The sequence below is a fragment of the Gekko japonicus genome, unplaced genomic scaffold (genome assembly GCF_001447785.1).
Source record: "Gekko japonicus isolate JY-2015 unplaced genomic scaffold, Gekko_japonicus_V1.1 scaffold851, whole genome shotgun sequence".
NCBI classification, from domain to species: Eukaryota; Metazoa; Chordata; class Lepidosauria; order Squamata; family Gekkonidae; genus Gekko; species Gekko japonicus.
This window is the reverse complement of record NW_015172579.1, coordinates 452,381-470,634: the sequence shown is the minus strand read 5'-3', so window position 1 is coordinate 470,634 and position 18,254 is coordinate 452,381. Positions and strand designations below refer to the sequence as shown.

General features: G+C 43.2%; 1 protein-coding gene across 1 annotated transcript in view; it reads left to right on the top strand.

The window, feature by feature from the left end:
- PGBD5 (piggyBac transposable element derived 5) overlaps positions 1 to 8,815 on the top strand; it is a 49,985-nt gene extending 41,170 nt beyond the window's left edge. Inside the window, exons 4-6 of the mRNA XM_015421443.1 lie at positions 3,667 to 3,864; positions 5,090 to 5,195; positions 8,620 to 8,815. Coding sequence (XP_015276929.1) covers positions 3,667 to 3,864; positions 5,090 to 5,195; positions 8,620 to 8,815 — 500 coding nt within the window. The remainder of the gene's footprint in view (positions 1 to 3,666; positions 3,865 to 5,089; positions 5,196 to 8,619) is intronic.
- Positions 8,816 to 18,254: the final 9,439 nt, after the last annotated feature.

Below are 18,254 nucleotides of genomic sequence, written 5' to 3'. Positions count from 1 at the left end.
ACTGAAGCTCAAATACTTTGGCCACCCAATGAGAAGGGAGCCCTCACTGGAGAAGACCCTGATGCTGGGAAAGATTGAAGGTCAAAGAAGATAGGAACGGCAAAGGATGAGATGGTTGGACAGTGTCATAGATGCAACGAACATGACGTTGAGCCAACTTCAAAGGACAGCGGAAGACAGGAAGGCCTGGCGTGATCTGGTCCATGGGGTCGCAAAGAGTCGGACTCGACTGTGCGACTGAACAACAACAACAAAAAATGTTCTTATAAAGGTTCTTAACAAATAAGGAGTATCCAGCCAGGTGCTTGTGGCCGGGGGAGTGAGGTAGACTGAAAATAGAGAACGTAAGAACATATGAAGGGCAATGCTCCCTCTAAGCTGTGGAGTCTTATGAGCAAGAATTCTACTTTGTGAGCTTCTGGCATTCAAGTTGTGAGTGAGTGCTTTGGCTACTGCATAAATTAGTTTGCTCTGGAGCCATCCCTTCTGAGCTAAGACAAAAATATGTGATCTGGAGGCTAAAAAACCTGTGAGCTAGCTCACACTAACTCAGCTTAGAGGGAACACTGTTGAAGAGCCCTGCTGGATCAGACCAGAAGTCCAATAGTCCATCCAGTCTAATATCCTGTCTCACACTGTGGCCAACCAGTTCCTCTGGATACCCAACGACCGGGCATAGAGGCCGCTGCCTTCCTCTGATGTCCATACTGGTTCTGTGAGAATAGTGGGTACAGTGAGGGGACAGTTGCCCCGAGCAGTTGTCTGTGTTGCAGAAAATGGACATAGTGTCAGTTTAACTGTGGATAAAAAGACAGGGCAGGGGAAGGGTCCTACCCAATCATTCATGTGTTGCGTGATTCCCATTGTTAGCACATGGGACTCGGCAAACAAACAGGCCGAGTTCCCTGTCCTGTACATGATTAAGAACTCAGCCTGCGGTATCTCCAGCATATAAATATGTTCTAGTCCCACGAAGGTGGAATTTATCGGCAAGCCCAGGCACTGCCGTATTCCTCCACCCTCGCAATGATTTACGGTAAAGGAGAGCTGGCTCTCGAGGGGAAGCTGGCGTTTGACCTTTGTGTGTTCCTGTTCCGTCTAGCCAGAAGGTGCTGCGGCAGTTTTGCGCTTACCAAGCTGGAGACTGGGCGGCTGGGGTTAAAAATTAACCGCTTCTTGTGCACCTTTTTACAGAATGGAAATGTTTTGAGGCACAGACCTATTTAAGAGTTAATTTACCCCAAGTTCTGTTCATGGCAGAGATGGACAAAATTACAAAGAAGTTGAATAACAAAGAAGACGACATGTTTTTTCAAGAATGGAGTGACTTTAAAATATATCTGGAAAAGAACTGGGATGTGAAACAAAACTTAATATGTTTAGATCAATATTAAGTCAAATGATGTTATCTTTAGATTGTAATGATAAGAAACTGATATTGTTGATGATATGAAGTAATTTGGAGCAGGGGTGGAAGCATTGCGGGAAGCCATTGGAGGGAGGGGAGGAACTGGGAATGGGGTAGACAATTGATAGAATGAAATGATTTAATCTTACATGTTGTATTCCTGAGAAAATAAAATTTGTTTACCAAAAAAAAACAAAAAAAACCAACAGCCTTTGAGATAAGTGAGATTTAAAAAAGCTGTTTTAGTTTAAGTGGCTGACTGTAAACAAAGAAGGGTCTGCCATCCAAGGCCTGCAAAAAGGGAAATGTCACTCTCTAAATAGGGTTGCCAACCTCCCAGGGGGGACCTGGAATTCTCTTGGAATTACAGCAGATTTCCAAACCGTAAAGATCAGTTTCCTTGGAGAAAAGGTGGCTTTGGAGGGAGGACTGTATGGAACTGTATCCCTTCATATATCCCCAAACTCTACCCTCCTTGACACTGGCCCCAATTCCCGGGAATTTCACAAGCCAGAGTTGGCAGTACTATCCTGGACAGAGTGTAGATCATTGAGGATGTGTTGGACAACCAGTGCTGTTCTTTTCTTACCTATTTTGGGGCTGCCTTGAAGTAGGTCATTTCTGGCTTTCTCTGGTTTCTTCACTTGAATGTGTACGCTGTATTATTTCCTTCAACAAAAGGACTTCAAAGCAAGACTCCAATATGGAATGCTAAATCTGGACTCATTAAGAGACTTAATGAAGGCTGATTCTTCAGTAGTTAACCTGCCCTCAGGTTGCTTCCAGCTGGAGCCTGGAGTTCTCCTGGAGTTACAATTGATCTCCAGACTGTAGGGATCGCTTTCCCTGGAGGAAAGGGGAGAGCAGCTGGCTAACGTGGGTGAGATTCTACAGAGTCAGTTCACACTCAAAGATCCTGAATAAAATGAATTTTCAATAACGACATAGATAACTGAGAACAAACAGTAGACAGCGTTACTGGCAGAATCCTAAGAAAGGAATCAAAAGGTACATTGCTAGCTCATCCTATACTTGTATAAGAAGACCCACAACATTCCTGTCTATGGAATGGGTTCAAGGCAGCTTCTTTGGCACAGCCTGACAGGGTCAGTCTATGATCAGAGTCTTGAAACAGAACACCAAACCAGGGTACAAGTTATATAGATTTTCCTGCAGGCTTTCCAGCCCAATCAGAATTCAGGAGTTCAGGCAAGTTTTCCCTCCAAGCCTGCTTTTGACCAATCAGGTCAAAAGTTTGGATAAGATGCCAAGCAGGGAAAATAAAACTGATGCATCATGACTCCTTTGCCAGCTTGACCCAATGGTGGGATGAGCCCAGAACCCATAGGTAACCATACACCTGTCTTCCCCCTTCCTGGGATGCAACATTAGGACTTTTGTTGCCGATCTCCACAAATGTTTCCTGCTATTATTCTACTGACATTTTTAGGAGCATCTTCCCACACCTCTGCAGATGTCAATGTGTTACTCTAAAAACACATTCCCTCTTCTCGAAACACCAGCTACATAAAATGACAGCCTAGTGAGAACCCCACTCATTGTATCTGCAGAAATGGGGTCTAATTCACTAACGCTTATGCTGGAATACATTTGTGTTATATTTGTGATAGTTTGTTTTTGCTGCCCCAGGCTAACACAGTTGCCCCTGTGGATCATATTCAGTGGTTTCCCAGTTGCCCCTCCAATGGTTATTTCTTTTCCTCATTTCTTAGGTTAGTCCAAGACAATTACGACATACCTGACAATACAGGGAAGTGGGATATAACCATTTTAAATAAATGAACATATTACTTTGGCCACCAAATGAGAAGGGAGACTCACTGGAGAAGACCCTGATGCTGGGAAAGATTGAAGGTCAAAGAAGACGGGGACGGCAAAGGATGAGATGGTTAGACAGTGTCATAGATGCAACGATCATGAAATTGAGCAAACTTCAGAGGACGGCGGAAGACAGGAGGGCCTGGCGGGATCTGGTCCATGGGGTCGCGAAGAGTCGGACTCGACTGTGCAACTGAAGAACAAAATTATTCCAGATAAAAATGTGTTCAGGCATCAATATTGTCAGGCATGTTGTGTTGACATATGACACAAGGAATATTTCCTTTTAGAAACCATTGGTCATGGGCCAGTGACTGGGGCACCTTTCTCCATCCTGATTTGTTAGTGGAGGATATAGTTCTTTTTGCACTCTGGAACCACAGCATAGTTAACAGACATGTATTATCTTCTTTTTGCAGAGATTTATTGCTGTGGGCTGCTGAGTGCGAGGAAAAGCGACTGCACTGGTTTGCCTCCATCTATGCTAAACAACCCAGATGTGCCTCAGTCTCGAGGGCAGTACAGGATCAAGATGAAAGGAAACATGTCCCTGATCTGCTGGTACAATAAAGGGTATTTTCGGTTTTTGGCCAATGCTTATTCCCCAGTACAACAAGGTGAGCAGTCTGTATGAACTATGACAAAGCTACAGGCGATTTTTCTCATGGATTTTTAAGGGGAGAGTTAAACACTTGATTAAATTCCTCCCTTTGAAATCAGTGGAGCTTAAAAGTGCTTTGGCCTGTGCATGCATGTGTCCTATTTGTAAGCTTAGATGGAACCTACTTGATGCAGATATCAGCATTCAAGCACATTCATCAACCAGTTTTGCATTAGAAAGTAATACCTGTCTAGAATCTCTGTGCAGTTATCATAAGATCTGTGTTACAAGTATTTAGCTACAGTTTTAGCACCGTCAGTGGACAAGATGGCATGCAACCAAATCCTAAACTTGTTTACTTGGAAGTAAGTCCCACTATCTTTAGTGCTGCTTATTCCCAAAACAAGCGTGCATAGGATTGCAGCCATAATGTCAAAGACAAGTTTCTGACCTGAGAAGTTTATAATCTGGATTTATGAGCATAGCATCTGTCCAACCATTTTCAATGAAGAAGGGCCGTCAGGGCAGCTTTTTCCACCGCCAAATTGTTCCTATAATTAATCTCCTTTGGTGATCAGAACTTGCCTCTGCATTACTAAGTAGGGGAAGCTTTGCAAACATTTGGTGATGTCTTTCATTCTAGGTCACCAGTGGCAAGTAAGTGTGGGTAAGTGGGTTAGTAAAAAGATGTGCAAGCTCGTAATCGTTGTGGATCTGTTTTAGCAGAGTTGTGAAATGCACACCATTGTTCGTATGATAAAACGAACACTATTTGCTGCATGACCTCTTCTTTCTGAGGTTTCTTTGAATGTTTGAAAACTATCCCCTGGCTTCCCATTCCTATTCACGGCTCCAAATAGAATTATCCTGGTGAGGAAAACAAATATAATTACACCAGTGGTTCAATTTATGGCCAAGGGATTGATGTGTGGAAGCACAGTGTGTCAGATTGGTGTTGTGGTTAGAGTGTCAGACTAAGATCCAGGAGACCTGGGTTCAAATCCCAACTCAGCCATGAAACTCACTGAGTGATGCAACCAGTCACACTCTCTCTCAACCTCAGCCTACCTCACAGGATTGTTGTTAGGACACAAGGGGAAGAGGAAAACTGTTTGTGATGCCCTGAGCTCCTTGGATGAAGGGCTGGATAAATATGCATTAGCTGTGCTGTGAGTTTACAAAATATAGCTATGATCACTGTGACTAAGCCCAAATGGTGCTTTTCTTTTTCATTGAAACAGGAGTGATAATTAAGCGGAAAAGCGGAGAGATCCCCTGCCCACTGGCAGTAGAGGCATTTGCTGCTCATCTTAGTTATATCTGCAAATATGATGACAAATACAGCAAGTAAGTGAGCAGGAGGCTGGGGAGGGGATGACCCGTAGACCATTTGTAATCGTGGGCATTTGGAAGAAACCGAGCACCTGGTTTTAGTTTCATTGACAGCAGAGAGCAGCACAGCTGAAATGCCTTGTCCTATAAGAAAAGGGCAGCAAAAAAGCTTCTGATGCACAATAGCAATATGTGGATTTATTTCAGCTTCATGGGCAAGTTATATCCTAAAATGCTGCAATAGGTCAGTCTGTCCTGTCTGTACCACCTCATTCTTGGGAGGATGAGTGTTTGCATGTCACAATGTTTCTTCGTGTGAAGAGCCATCATGTCATCACCAGAGCTTTAAAACTCCCATTTCCATGGGGATAGAACTGACTAAACACCATTCAGCAACATGGTCTACTAGCAAAGACTGTATCTTTATAGCTGCCACCTCCAGAGTCTCAGGATGTCCTGGTCACCTGAAAACAAACAATGTGAAAATTCAGCCTATGAACAATTTCAGAATCTCACATGATTTGCCTGTCCGCTAATCCCATGCGCATGCTGTTCTTGATCTGGAGTGGGAGCAGCACACTTGGGAACAGGGGAGAACGTGCAGATTACATATGACACATCAGGTTGGGTCTGTGGACTCCACTCTGTGAATTCCGTCTCATCAAAAAACCAGGGATCTTTTTGTAGAAAAAGCCCAGCAGGAACTCATTAGCATAATAGGCCACACCCAACACCAGGGACTCATTAGCATATTGGGCTACACCCCTGACAGCACAGCTCATTAGCACATTAGGCCGCACCCCCATGTTACCAAAAGTGTGGTCATCCAGCCACACCCACCTTTTACTTCTTATTCTCTTTACCTTATTTGTTGTCAAAACCCAGGGCCTTTTTTTGTAGCAGGAACTCCTTTGCATGTTAGGCCACACACCCCTAATGTAGCCAATCCTAATGAGTTCCTGCTGTTGGGTGTGACCTATTATGCTAATGAGTTCCTGCTGGGCGTGGCCAACTTGGGAGCCAGACGGAACTCCATTCCTGTGCGTTCCTGCCCAAAAATAGCCCTGAAAAACTAACTCTTGTGTGTCAAAGGCAGAGCCGGTGAAAAGCCAGTTAGACAAGGCATCAATGATTTCATGTCCCCGTGCTGGGCAAACACCCCACTGTCTGACCAAAAAAAAAAAAAAAAGATTGACATTTCAATTGGACATTCCTTATAGTCTGCCTAAATTCATAAACATGTTGCTTGGATATGATGACGGGATCGATCCAAGAAAATGCTACATGCATGTTCTTGAGAGAACTGGCTACTTGCAAGGTTTGCTGGCTCCCAGAATTAAATGTATGTGTACATATGTGCTGTCAAGTCACAACTGACCTATAGTGACCCCAGCAAGGGTCTTTCAAAGCAAGAGAGAAGCGGAGGTGATTTGCCATTGCCTTCCTCTGCAGAGTCTCCCATGGTGGTCTGGTCTTCATTCCAATTTACCAGTCCTGCTTAGCTTCCAAGATCTGACTAGATCAGGCTATACTGTACAATTAGACATCCCTCAAATTAAATTTAGGTGGTATAAAATGACCACAGTCCTGTCAAGCAAAGTTCAGCATCAACACAGTAATGGAATAGTTTTTAGCCTTGACTTTTCTCCCTGACATGCTAGCTAGCTTGTTTATGTCAGGAAGCATTCAAACACCTGATTCCCCCACCTACATCCAGACCATACAATCTGACAGCTATACATTTGAACTGGCTGCTTGACCCAAGTGTTTACCTAGGATAGTACCCAACAGTCCCAGAGACTACGAGCTATGCGGCTCACCTGTCATGAGTCAGGCAATATGATGAGCTTTTATGAAGGATTTTTTTTAAGTCGTGCTTGCGCATACCTCCCTGACCATTCTTAACATCATGTTTGTGTTGATTTATTTGTGATAAGAGGGCAAACCAGCTTGTTTTGTGAAAGTGGCTCACTGAGCCCCACGCTGGAAAAGGCACGCAGACATGCAGCTGGTGACACATTCACTGAGGAACGTATGGGGAGGGAAAACAAAAGAAGACTTTTTTTAGAGTGTATACTAGGGGAAGGGTGTGGTTGTTAGTTGACCTTCTAGTTCTCTCATGGGCAAAAGGACTTGGCAAAAACAAGTTTGGGAATCCTTTCTCTTGTTGCTATTGAAATTCATTATGCAAATCTATTGTGCTCTATTTTTGCCAGCTCAGCAGGGGCCAGTCTGCCAAGATACCAGTGTGGAATATGGAACTAGGAGTCCTGAATGAGCTCTTGCATGCAAGCAGATAATGTTCTTTGCTCCAAAGAAAGCTGCAGTCTTCTTTGGGACCCTTCCTAGACTCATCAAATCAAAGCTTTCCTAAGCTTTGGTTGATTATGAGACTGGATCAGGAGTCTGAATGAAAGCCACAATTTTAGGCTTTTTAAAAACAGAAAATAGACCCTGTCATGCATATTTAAAGCCACATTTCAGGGATTGAATGTGTTTATAAAACCTTAGCATTTTAATTGGAACATTTTAGCTCCTCAGAGATATAACAACCCCCCCCCCAAATAAACTATATTAAAAGCAGAGGCTTTAAGTGGTTAACTACTTACCTCTGGCTCTTACCCAGTGCACTCAAACATGCAAACTAGCAGATGGCATTGACAGAGTCAGATCTTTTCCACCTTCCCTTCTGCACAACCAAGAGATGTTGCCAGAAGTGGGGGGGGGGGGTTTGCAGCTGCTCATTGTGCATGGGTTTTCATCTACGTGGATTCCTCCAGCTCTTGGTATCCTCTTTTCAGCACTCACAAAGGCTGCTGTGAAAAAGGCAAAGCAGGGGAAACCAGCTTCCATCAGCACTTAACACTTGAGATTCATAGACTCCAGGATTATCCCTGGAAGCACGTAACTTGTAATCTAGTCAATGGCTGTGCTGATTATGAAGAAGGAGAATGTCCACGATAGACAAAAGGAAGTACTTCTTCACTCAATGTGTAATTAAATTGTGGAATTCGCTGCCAGTAGATGCAGGAATCACCACAAGCATAGGTGGATTTTTACATCCACCCCTGGCTGCTAGCCAACATGACTTAAGGAAACCTCCATATGAAGAGGCAGGAAACCTCTGGATACTAGTGCTATAGGACTCAACAAAGCGCTTGGCCTCTGTGCCCAACTTGTTGGCCGTCTAGGGTTGGCTGGCCAGTATATGAGATAAGATGCTGGCATGGATAGATGATTAGTCTAATCCAACAGGGCTCATGATATGTTCTTATGTCCATCTTGCCGATCACGTCTAGCTTTGCCAAGCATAAGACACAGGAGCAGAACATTTTGTCATGTCTGAATTCTTGACTGTTGAAGGCAGGAATCTTTCTTGTCTTCTAAATGCAATGAATGATAACTTTTTTCCCCACTCCTCTCTTCTTATGCTTTCCAGGTATTTCATTTCTCATAAACCAAACAAGACCTGGCAACAAGTGTTCTGGTTTGCCATCAGCATTGCCATCAATAATGCTTACATCCTCTACAAAATGTCAGATGCCTATCACGTGAAAAAGTACAGCCGTGTGCAGTTTGGGGAGAGACTTGTCAAGGAGCTGCTGGGCTTGGAAGACATTTCACCTTCTCATTGATGGATCATTCCTCGTGTCTTAGGTCAGGAGTGGAGGGGAGGAGGAGACAGCTCCAGACTATCCAAATGGGAAACGCGTCAATCACACTAACCAGGTTGCTCCCCTTAAAAAGAGGGGGGGGGGAAGGCCGGGAAGCAAGTAGAACGGTGGAGGTTTTGCAGATGGCACTGCTGGTGGTCAAAGGGCCCTGAAGGGAGCACCACATCAAAGGTGCACATGTGAATGCTCCTTGGGCACTTACACATCAGAAATGATTTTACGTTAATAGCTATTTCTTAATAATATTTGTCAAACAGGGTGTTAGTTGCCACACGAGCCCCTTTCCCCCGGCCCCTCCCACACTAAAGCAGCACAGCAGCTCAAACTGGGCATTACAGACAATGGTATATGCTGTTTAACTGTGTGGTTGTCACACAGTGAAAAGACACATCCTGTTTCGTGGCCGAAAATGCTCCGCACTCCATGAGGGGTCATGAAGAGGTTGCTCGAAGAGAAATATTTTTAAAAGTGTATAAATATATTTTGCAAGCCTGTTATTAGGCAGTGGTCTTAGTGGACTGATGAAGATTTTATTTTCTTGCAATGCTGTAATAGGAAATATAATTTTGGGGTGGGGGGGGAAACATTTTTAAAAATAAATAAATATACGGCCAGCAACTGGACAAATTATACCAGACAAAGATAAAGATATTTTGCCACCTCTGAAGTCAGTGTGAGCTTTGAGGTTGACTTCAGTGGTGCCATATTAGATTCATAACAAGTATAGCTTCAAAAGAAAATATAGCACATTGTTTTCCCAACAGCATTTGCTCAGAATACAGGGTGAGAAATGTAAAAAGAGTATCTGAGAAACTTAATTATCCTCGAGGTTAGACAGGAGTTCAATTTGTTCAAAGAATTGCCTAAACATTATAGGCAATTCTTTGAACATTCTGAGTGATCACACACTCAGAAATGGTAAATGTGCACTTTTCCGTGGGATTTTTTCCCCCATACAGTTTTTCCTGTGACTTGGTTGCTGACATGTAGCCGTTTTCCTCTCATTTTTTTGTTTGTTGTCTTTTGCTGTTTCCTTGTCGTTTCTCCATGTTTTCAAAACACCCCTGATCTAATTTGAGAAAGCGCAGAGAAATTATGAAGAAGGATATCAAATGGGAAATGAGGACATGAGGAAGCCTGGAAATAAAGCCTCTGCAGGTCAGCGCCCAAACGGTGGGGAAACGGCTAAGTGAGAAGACCCCATGTCTTCAAAGGCACCCACAGCACAAGGGCAAAGAAGGGAAATCCAGATCCCTGTCCGCTGTGTTATGAATGCTATGGCATGTGAGAGAATGGCGTGATGCCATGACCCATGCCCTGAGTGGAGGAGGGGCAGCCTTCACCTCAGTCTCTCTCAGTGCTGTTGCAGATGTATATCCACACGCAATGCCTATATGTTCCTTGCATACAGTAGTAGTCGTTGCTCATAATACCTTGTTACGTATGAGCAAATTCGGATTGGAACCATAATGTAATGCACTATTTTCCTCCTTTTTTTTTAGTTTAAGGCTGATTAACATTCTTTATATTCAGTATTCACACAAACCTGGCAGGAAGGAGAAACTTCTTTTGTTTCATCATTCTGGAGATGCTCCGTATGAGTTCATAATGGAGACTTCCTACAAGAGTTGCAAACCTGAGAAAGGACACATCTTAAGAAGTGTTGCAGTGTTTTTCAGTTACCAAGCTAAAACACCCTGGGATCACAGGAGCAAACTGAATAATATAATCTGTAATGGGGCAACCACTTTGAAGTTACTGCACTAGTGGCCAATGTTTACAAAATCCCATGGGATAAGGCTTAATTGAGAATGGAAAGGAACAACCAAGTAACAAATTGAAATGAAGTATTCCTTCTTTTTCTACAAAAAAATACCAATTTAAATATATAACTCAATAAACTGAAGAATTTAAGGGCCTGCCTGTGCTATGTCCTCCATACAATCCTGTCAGCTCTCACTTGAATGCATACAGCTTCTGTCTGCTCTTTAACACATCAGGAAAGGAGGGACATTTGCCCTCTCTACTGCGGTGGCTCAAGTGGTTAAGACGCTGAACTGCAGGCTGTGGAAGGTCAGTAGTTCAGCAGTTCAAGACCCAGGTGCCACAAGACGGAGTGAGCTCCCATCTCTAGTTCCAGCTCCTGCCAACCTAGTAGTTCGAAAGCAAGAAATTGCAAGTAGATAAATAGGTACCACTTTGGTGGGAAGGGAACAGCGTTCCGTGCGCCTTGGTGTTTAGTCATGCCGGCCACATGACCACGGATGCGTCTTCGGACAGCGCTGGCTCTTCGGCTTTGAAACGGAGATGAGCACCGCAACCCTAGAGTCGGATTCGACTGGCTTTCGAGCAAGGGAACCTTTACCTTTTACTGCACATTTGGACTTGCATTAAGACAATTAAACGAGAGTGGAAAGGGCCTGCTTTGTAAAGCCCATTATGCAACTTATCTTGGCTTAAAACTAGTTGGCATTCCACTAAAGGAAACAGAAATTTGGTATAGATGAATCTTGAGTCACAGGCAAACATCAGTGTGCCTAGACAAATGAAGAATTGTCAGATAATACACTGAAGAGGTAAATGGCCAGGCAGAATCAAGGATTTGTTGTGGCATGTGTGGAACTGCTCATTCAGCCCCCTCCAATGCTCCCTCTAAGCTGTGGAGCCTTGTAAGCAAAAATTCTACTTTGTGAGCTGCTGGCATTAAAGTTGTGAGTGAGCGATTGGGCTACTGCATAAATTGGTTTGCTCTGGAGCCCTCCTTCCTGAGTGGAGACAAAAATCTGTGAGCCGGAGGCTAAAAAACTGTGAGCTAGCTCACACTAACTCAGCTTAGAGGGAACACTGGCCCCCACCCTCCCTTTTTGAAGTCAAATCAGAGCTGACTTGTGTTCCCATGGGGTTTTCAAGGCAAGAGATGTCCAAAAGTAGTTGGTCATTGTCATGACCCTGGTATTCCTTGCTGGAATCCCATGTCAATACTAACCAGGGCTGACCCTGCTTAGCTTATGATATCTGACAAGATCAGACTATCCTGGCCTCTCCTGGCCCATTACCTTTTATCGACTGCCAAGCCAGAAACACACCTTTACATTTACTCTTGAAATGCCAGTCCAGAGAGACTTAGCAATTCTAGACTTGCTGCAGAGCACCAAATAGATCCTCATATCAGGATTGGCTTGTAATATACATGTTGCCATTCAGCCATGTTCACTGCCAGTAAAGATGTCCTTGAAAGTTGTGGTCGTGTTTTTAGTTGCCCTCCTCCCATTGTCAGCAGCTGCCCAGAACGATGGGAAGACAAAAGGGTCTTTTTTTTAGTACAGCAAAAAAGAACAAACAGACCAATGGCACCTTAAAGACTATCCTCTTCACTGCAGCATAAGCTTTTGTGGACCAGAGCCCTTCCTAGCTGTCCTCTGAGTCTGTAGTGCCTCCCCGCGTCACTATGTGCCTCTCTCCATCATTTTGGTCAACCAGTTTGTGGCAATATCAACAGCTTGCAAGCAAAACATGTTCACCATCTCCAAGACACCCTGAAAACTGCCATGTCTTGCCTTGCACTCAAAACAGCTTTAAATTGCACTAAAATATGCAAACAGGCTGTGTAACCCTTCATCTCATTATTGATTTCAAGTGTGGCCCTTGCTGCTGGAGAAGCTGTTCCCACTTTAATGCCAAGCGTTATAAATAAAGGCACGGAGAAGGATTTCATTACAAACAACTTCTCCCTAGCAGCCCACAAAATGTGAATTGCTCCTCTGGGAATGCACCATAGTGGGTGCTCTGAGGAAAACAGGAGGGATTCCTGCCTTTCTCATCTTCTTTCTACCACCAAGATCCTACAAGGTAAGCTTTGTACTTTCAGGAAGTACCTTGTAGGCCTTGATGGGAGAAAGAAGACGAGGGTAGAAAGAAGACGAGAATTGCCCCGCATAATGGTGAGAAGTGGTGCCTCAGGCATGATTCATGCTATACAAAGTCCTTGTGGCTGCTCTGTTATCACAGGTACTTGGGCTTCATTCTCAAAGATCCTATTAACTCATCTAGCGAATATGTTACAAGGACTGAACAAAGCCTTCTAATTTCATTGCGGGCCATGATTCATTATCGAAATCTATGGCAACTTGGAGATCGGACTTAATAAAATAGCTCATTTCTTGTGCTAAAATTTCCATTAGGCTTAACTTTGCCTCAGGGAGTTAATACAGATGGGATAAACACAGGATAGGTGATTCCTATGAAGTCATTTTCCAGGGTAATGTTTTAGCTGGAAAAACTGCAAAATGGCAGCAAGGATTTCCAAAATAGTTTGGAAATGAACTTCAGTTCTTATCCTAGCCCCCTTCTCGTTGACATGAGTTGGTTTCCTAAATTTGACTATCAGATCAGCATTTGTGCTGTGTTGTCCAAAGATAAATTCCCAGTGGTGTGTGATACTCAAGTAGCTATTGTTGGATTGCAGTAACTCTGTGACCAATCAGCAAGAGTCTTTGTCATTATCATGTCCAGCAGTTACTCAACAAAGGAAAATAGAATGAGAGATAAGCTTATTGCATGTTGAGTGCCATTTAAAGTGAGGTTGCCCCAAAGTCTACCCACTTAAGTGATTTGTTTTCAACTTGCCCTATGCATGCCCCAAATGCATGCATGGAAGCAGGGTGGGGGGCACACGTGTAACTGATGCAGAGGCACACCTGGATGCCTACTCCTATTCAGTTGGAAGACCCATTGAAATGGCTCAATGAGGCTTTGAATGCCTTCCGGCATCTGGGCCACCAATTGTTATGCAAACCTCATTGCCCGTGAGTAGGGCTGGGACATGGCATTTGTGTGTTGCGATTCTGCCCCATCCTTTCAAAGGGCTGAGAACCGCGGGGAGGCAGTGTAATGAACAAGCTACCCTCTATGCACAGGCACATTATCCTCTAAGGATTGCCCTTCCATGTACTGTTAAGATCTTCTTTCTACCGTGACTTATTATAGAGCATATTAGACACTATTTACTAAAGTTAAAACAGCAATGCAGAATGAAGGTGGTATTTGCCACAGATGCCCACTGGACTGTTGAATCCAGTTGCTTTTGGTCGTGGCCTGTTAATGGACTTAACCATCAGAGCGATGTTTTTAAAAGGAATTTCTCCAGTCCACTTCTTAAGCTCTGCCTTCCTAGCCATCTAGTTTCCTTTTCCTTGATAATGTCTTTTAAGGAGTCCCTGTTCCTACACACAAATTATCTTGCTTCACTTACATAATTGATTTTGGCATATCAATACATTACTTTTTCATTATTTAGCCTATGCAGTCGGGGTTTTGCCAAAGACGTAAAACCAGCGTCATTAGTACTTTGGGTTGGTGCTCCCATCCTACTGATGGTTTTGTGCTTCTAAAGATTGCCTAATGGAATCACTCCTGAATGGGTAACTAATGAGACCTCTTCCAACTTATTCCTATGCTTCCTCCAGGTACAGACAGACACCACTGAGCCTGATTTTCAGTTGTGACTGAGGACTGTATTAACATTTTGCACTTCTGTGATGCCTTCCATCTGGAGAACTAGTGCTTTTCAGATGCACAAGTGAATTAGCCATGGCAATGTACATGCTGAGGTAGTTGAGCTGTAAGCTCCCTGTTTTTAAGTTAAGAAGAAAACATTAAGGATTACATTAAAATGTATAGCTTGGGTTCAACAGCCATGATGCTACCTTTGAAGTACAGATAGATTATACCTAGTTTATATTACTTTATGTTTACTTCCGCAGCTTATATCTTCTTGCTTACCACCATCAAAGACGTAAAGGCTTATGGTCTCAAAGAAAATATGGGGTTTTCCATACAGGGATAGGCTTGCGTAGTTTCCCCACTGCTGCTGCAGCTGCTAATATAGCACAGCAGCCATAGGGCTTCCACACAGCAGGTTTCCTGCATTTTTTTTTTAAATGGTGATTGAATAGTGTTATGTTGGCATACTGTTATACCCTTTTAATTGCAGAGATACGCCATTTCCTTTATATCTCTGTAACAAAAGAGGCTGGAGACTTTTAAAAAATGTTAACCGAGAATTCAGGAAACCTGGTACAAATATTGGTGTAATAATATGATGATATAACACTCTACAGCTGCCAATTATTTTCTCAAAAAGCCATGGTGATAGGGAGAGAAAATGACTTGTGAGAAAAATGCTGTGTGGGAGGAACCAGGAAAATCCAATTTTCCCCCACCTACATGGCAGCCATCCAGGCTTTACGCCAATCTTCCCTAAAGAGCAAAGCAGGTTTGGAAAAGGTCAGAGAAAACCTGGAGGTACCACAAGGCTGTGGGGAAGCAGGAGAATAACCTAATTCCAAACAACATTAAGCTTGGGGCAAATAACCCATATTCTGTTGCTGGTGCCCACACTAAGTATGACAGTCCCATAGACAGACAACAGGCGGTATTTCTAGCAGAGAAGTAACTGAAAGATGGCCAGAATAAAGAACCTTTCCTAATGCCTTGTTATTCATCCCAGCAAGAAAGTCCAATAGAATAATTAGAGTTCTGGGAAAACCTAAAAGAGAAGGCTGGCCTGCAAGGCTCCACCCACTGTCAGAGGAGGATAACAGTAGACAGCTTTCTAAATTGAGTCGTGGTCCACACTGCCGCTGGTCAGTGAGTTTTACAGGGTCATAGAGCAGTGATATTGAAGGGAGCCCCTTGGCAGTAAAACTAAACAGTGCCGCTGAATTAATTCCTGAACCTGCCTTTCATCTCACATACTTCATGGAAGACATTTGAGTTGGCCATAAAGGAAACAAGCTTTTACTAAAATAAATCCTGCAGGAGGAAAGTAGTTGAGACATACTGTTAGAAGAGAACAGCAATGCTAACAGGGTCCAAGATGTTTATGTAGGCTTTAAACTGGATTTTGAGAAGACTTATGGACATTTGCCTGAGGTAGCGCAATGTCTTCCTTGCCATTCCACACTATGTATCTTATTATGATGGCATTGGGTGAAGAGCTAAAGTGATGACTTATGTGGGGAAACCACAAGTCATTTAAATGTTCTGAGATGCCTCAAAATATCTTCTCACAGTATCCTTGAGGGGATCCTAGCTGAGAAGCTTGAACTTACCATGGCATGGAAGACACGGCTCAGTCATTAAAACCACTTACACGTATGTAATGGTGGCTTCACAGGAACAAGACAATTGAATCACAACACAATAAAACCAAGAGGAAAATATCCAGAGCTACAACCATTCTGAAATATTTAAAAGACCATTCAAGTACACAAGTAATGTAAATGCCTTTGAATAAAATTCACTATTTAGAGATGTGATAGGCCATTCCTATGCAGTCAGCTGTCCATTAGCTCAATAACTACAATGGACTTGCGCACCCCTAACTGCAGAATACCAGGGTGGAGGGCTGCTGAAACACATACTTCCTTCTTGATACACTTGCCACTCAGGTTTTTTTTTTTTTTGGCCTGATTGCAGTGGGCCAGCTCCTAAGCAAAGCTCAGTAGAATTGGTAGCCTTGATCCTGTTAGGGCTACTGTTAAAACTCCCCACAGCTCTCCTCAGTTTACTTTCCTTTATCCAGTTCCAAGCAAAGATTATTTATCTGGCTAGCAATTCCGTGTCATTACAAAATAGGTCACAGTCTTCACAGTTGCCCAAAATTTTCTCCATGAACTTGTCCTACTATGTCTAGGAATTTCTCTAAGAACTATTTCATAGTTTGATTATGGTTTATTATTTAATTTTGCTACATGTTCTTCTCCAGATTAATAGAACTAGCTGCTGTTTGTATATAAATTAATTGCTCTTTACATAATCTAGTGGTATGCAGAAGATGGCTTGAGTCCTATTTGCAAACTGGTATACCACAGGTATACCATGTAATTTTAGAAGATAAGGGTTCATTTTTATTTCTTACTGTTAAATAATATTTTTTAAAATTCTACTATTTATATATTATACACCCTAATAAAAATTAGTTATGTCAAATCTTATTTTTCAAAGTATCGCTAACTTTTAAGAGTGATGTTCAACTTACCCTGGAGTCCTTACAGCCTGATCCTGAATTCTTGAACCCTGCCCATGAATGCCCTGGATGGGACATGCCAACTCAGTTCCCACCCTCCACCACCACCCCCACCACGCTCCACCCCCACCAGCACGACTGTTGCGGAATCAGGATCAAGATGTAAATTGGTTATGGACATGCAGCTTGGGATGATCAGTTACACGGGTCCATTTGTATGCCTCACCTAAATCAAATGAGGGGATGTTTAGGGCAAAGATTGGGAAGGTGAGCCCTCCTAAGGGTTGTCTATCGGGTTTATACGAGCCCCTAGTGAAGATGACAGAAGTAGCACACACACCACCACACGTTGTATGGAAAGTGGAATTTCCCATAACACTTATTGATTCTCAGCAGGTTCCTGGCATGGTCTTTTAAACTACATCAGCCACAACAGGCATAAAAATAAATGCATATCACTGTTTAAGAAGTACTAAATGTGTTAGATATTAAAGTGGTTTGTTTGTACAACTCCGAAGTGTAAAAAAAAAATCATTTTCAACCATTCAACTAATGTTTACTGCAAACATGGATCTTTGCTCTAATGTAGGCATAGAACTGGGAGGGCTCACTCTAACTTGGAGGGGAGAGCACAGAAAGCGGTGATGCAGCATGTTGCCCAGTGGGGGAGGAACACCCCTTCATCTGACTTGGAGGATTTCCCTGTGCAATCTTATGCAGTGCCATCCTGAGCAGAGCTACACCTTTCTAGGATCATTGGCAATGGGGGGTGTAACGGACTGCATTGTTAGCAGAGCTGATTGCGCACGCCTCTCGAACTAGGCACAGACGCTAAAGGCAGCCAAACTGAGTTTCCGAATTCAGAAACTCAGCCAGGGACTGTGAGAACTGAAAAGGGACATGAGATTCTTTCTTTCCTTGCACCCAAGCTTTCATTCAAGAGAAGGAGGTTTCTCAAGTGAGACGCAGAGAGGGCAGCATCACTTCGGCACACCAGTTGCCACTGAAGAGGGAACCCTCTGGGGAGCCCACTTCTCTCGGCTCTAATGGAGCATTTAACACCATGTGCGTAGCAGACTTTCAGGTGATACTGGCAGCCAGCTGTTCTAAAATTGTCCAGTCCAAATCTCATACACTGACAGCAGCATTTGCAAATTAATCTGACTGGAAGTGTACAGTCAGCAAATATGCCTCATGGTTTGCCACAAAACAACACTCTGCTGTTTATGTAGGGAAGATGCAAGCAACTTCATTGTTCAGTCAGGATTATTTACAGCTTGGATTTATTCTCATTTCACAGGCTCAACCAATTTTTAATATACCAGCTAAAATCTGTTAACTGAGAAAGTAGCCGTGGCATTTAAAACGACC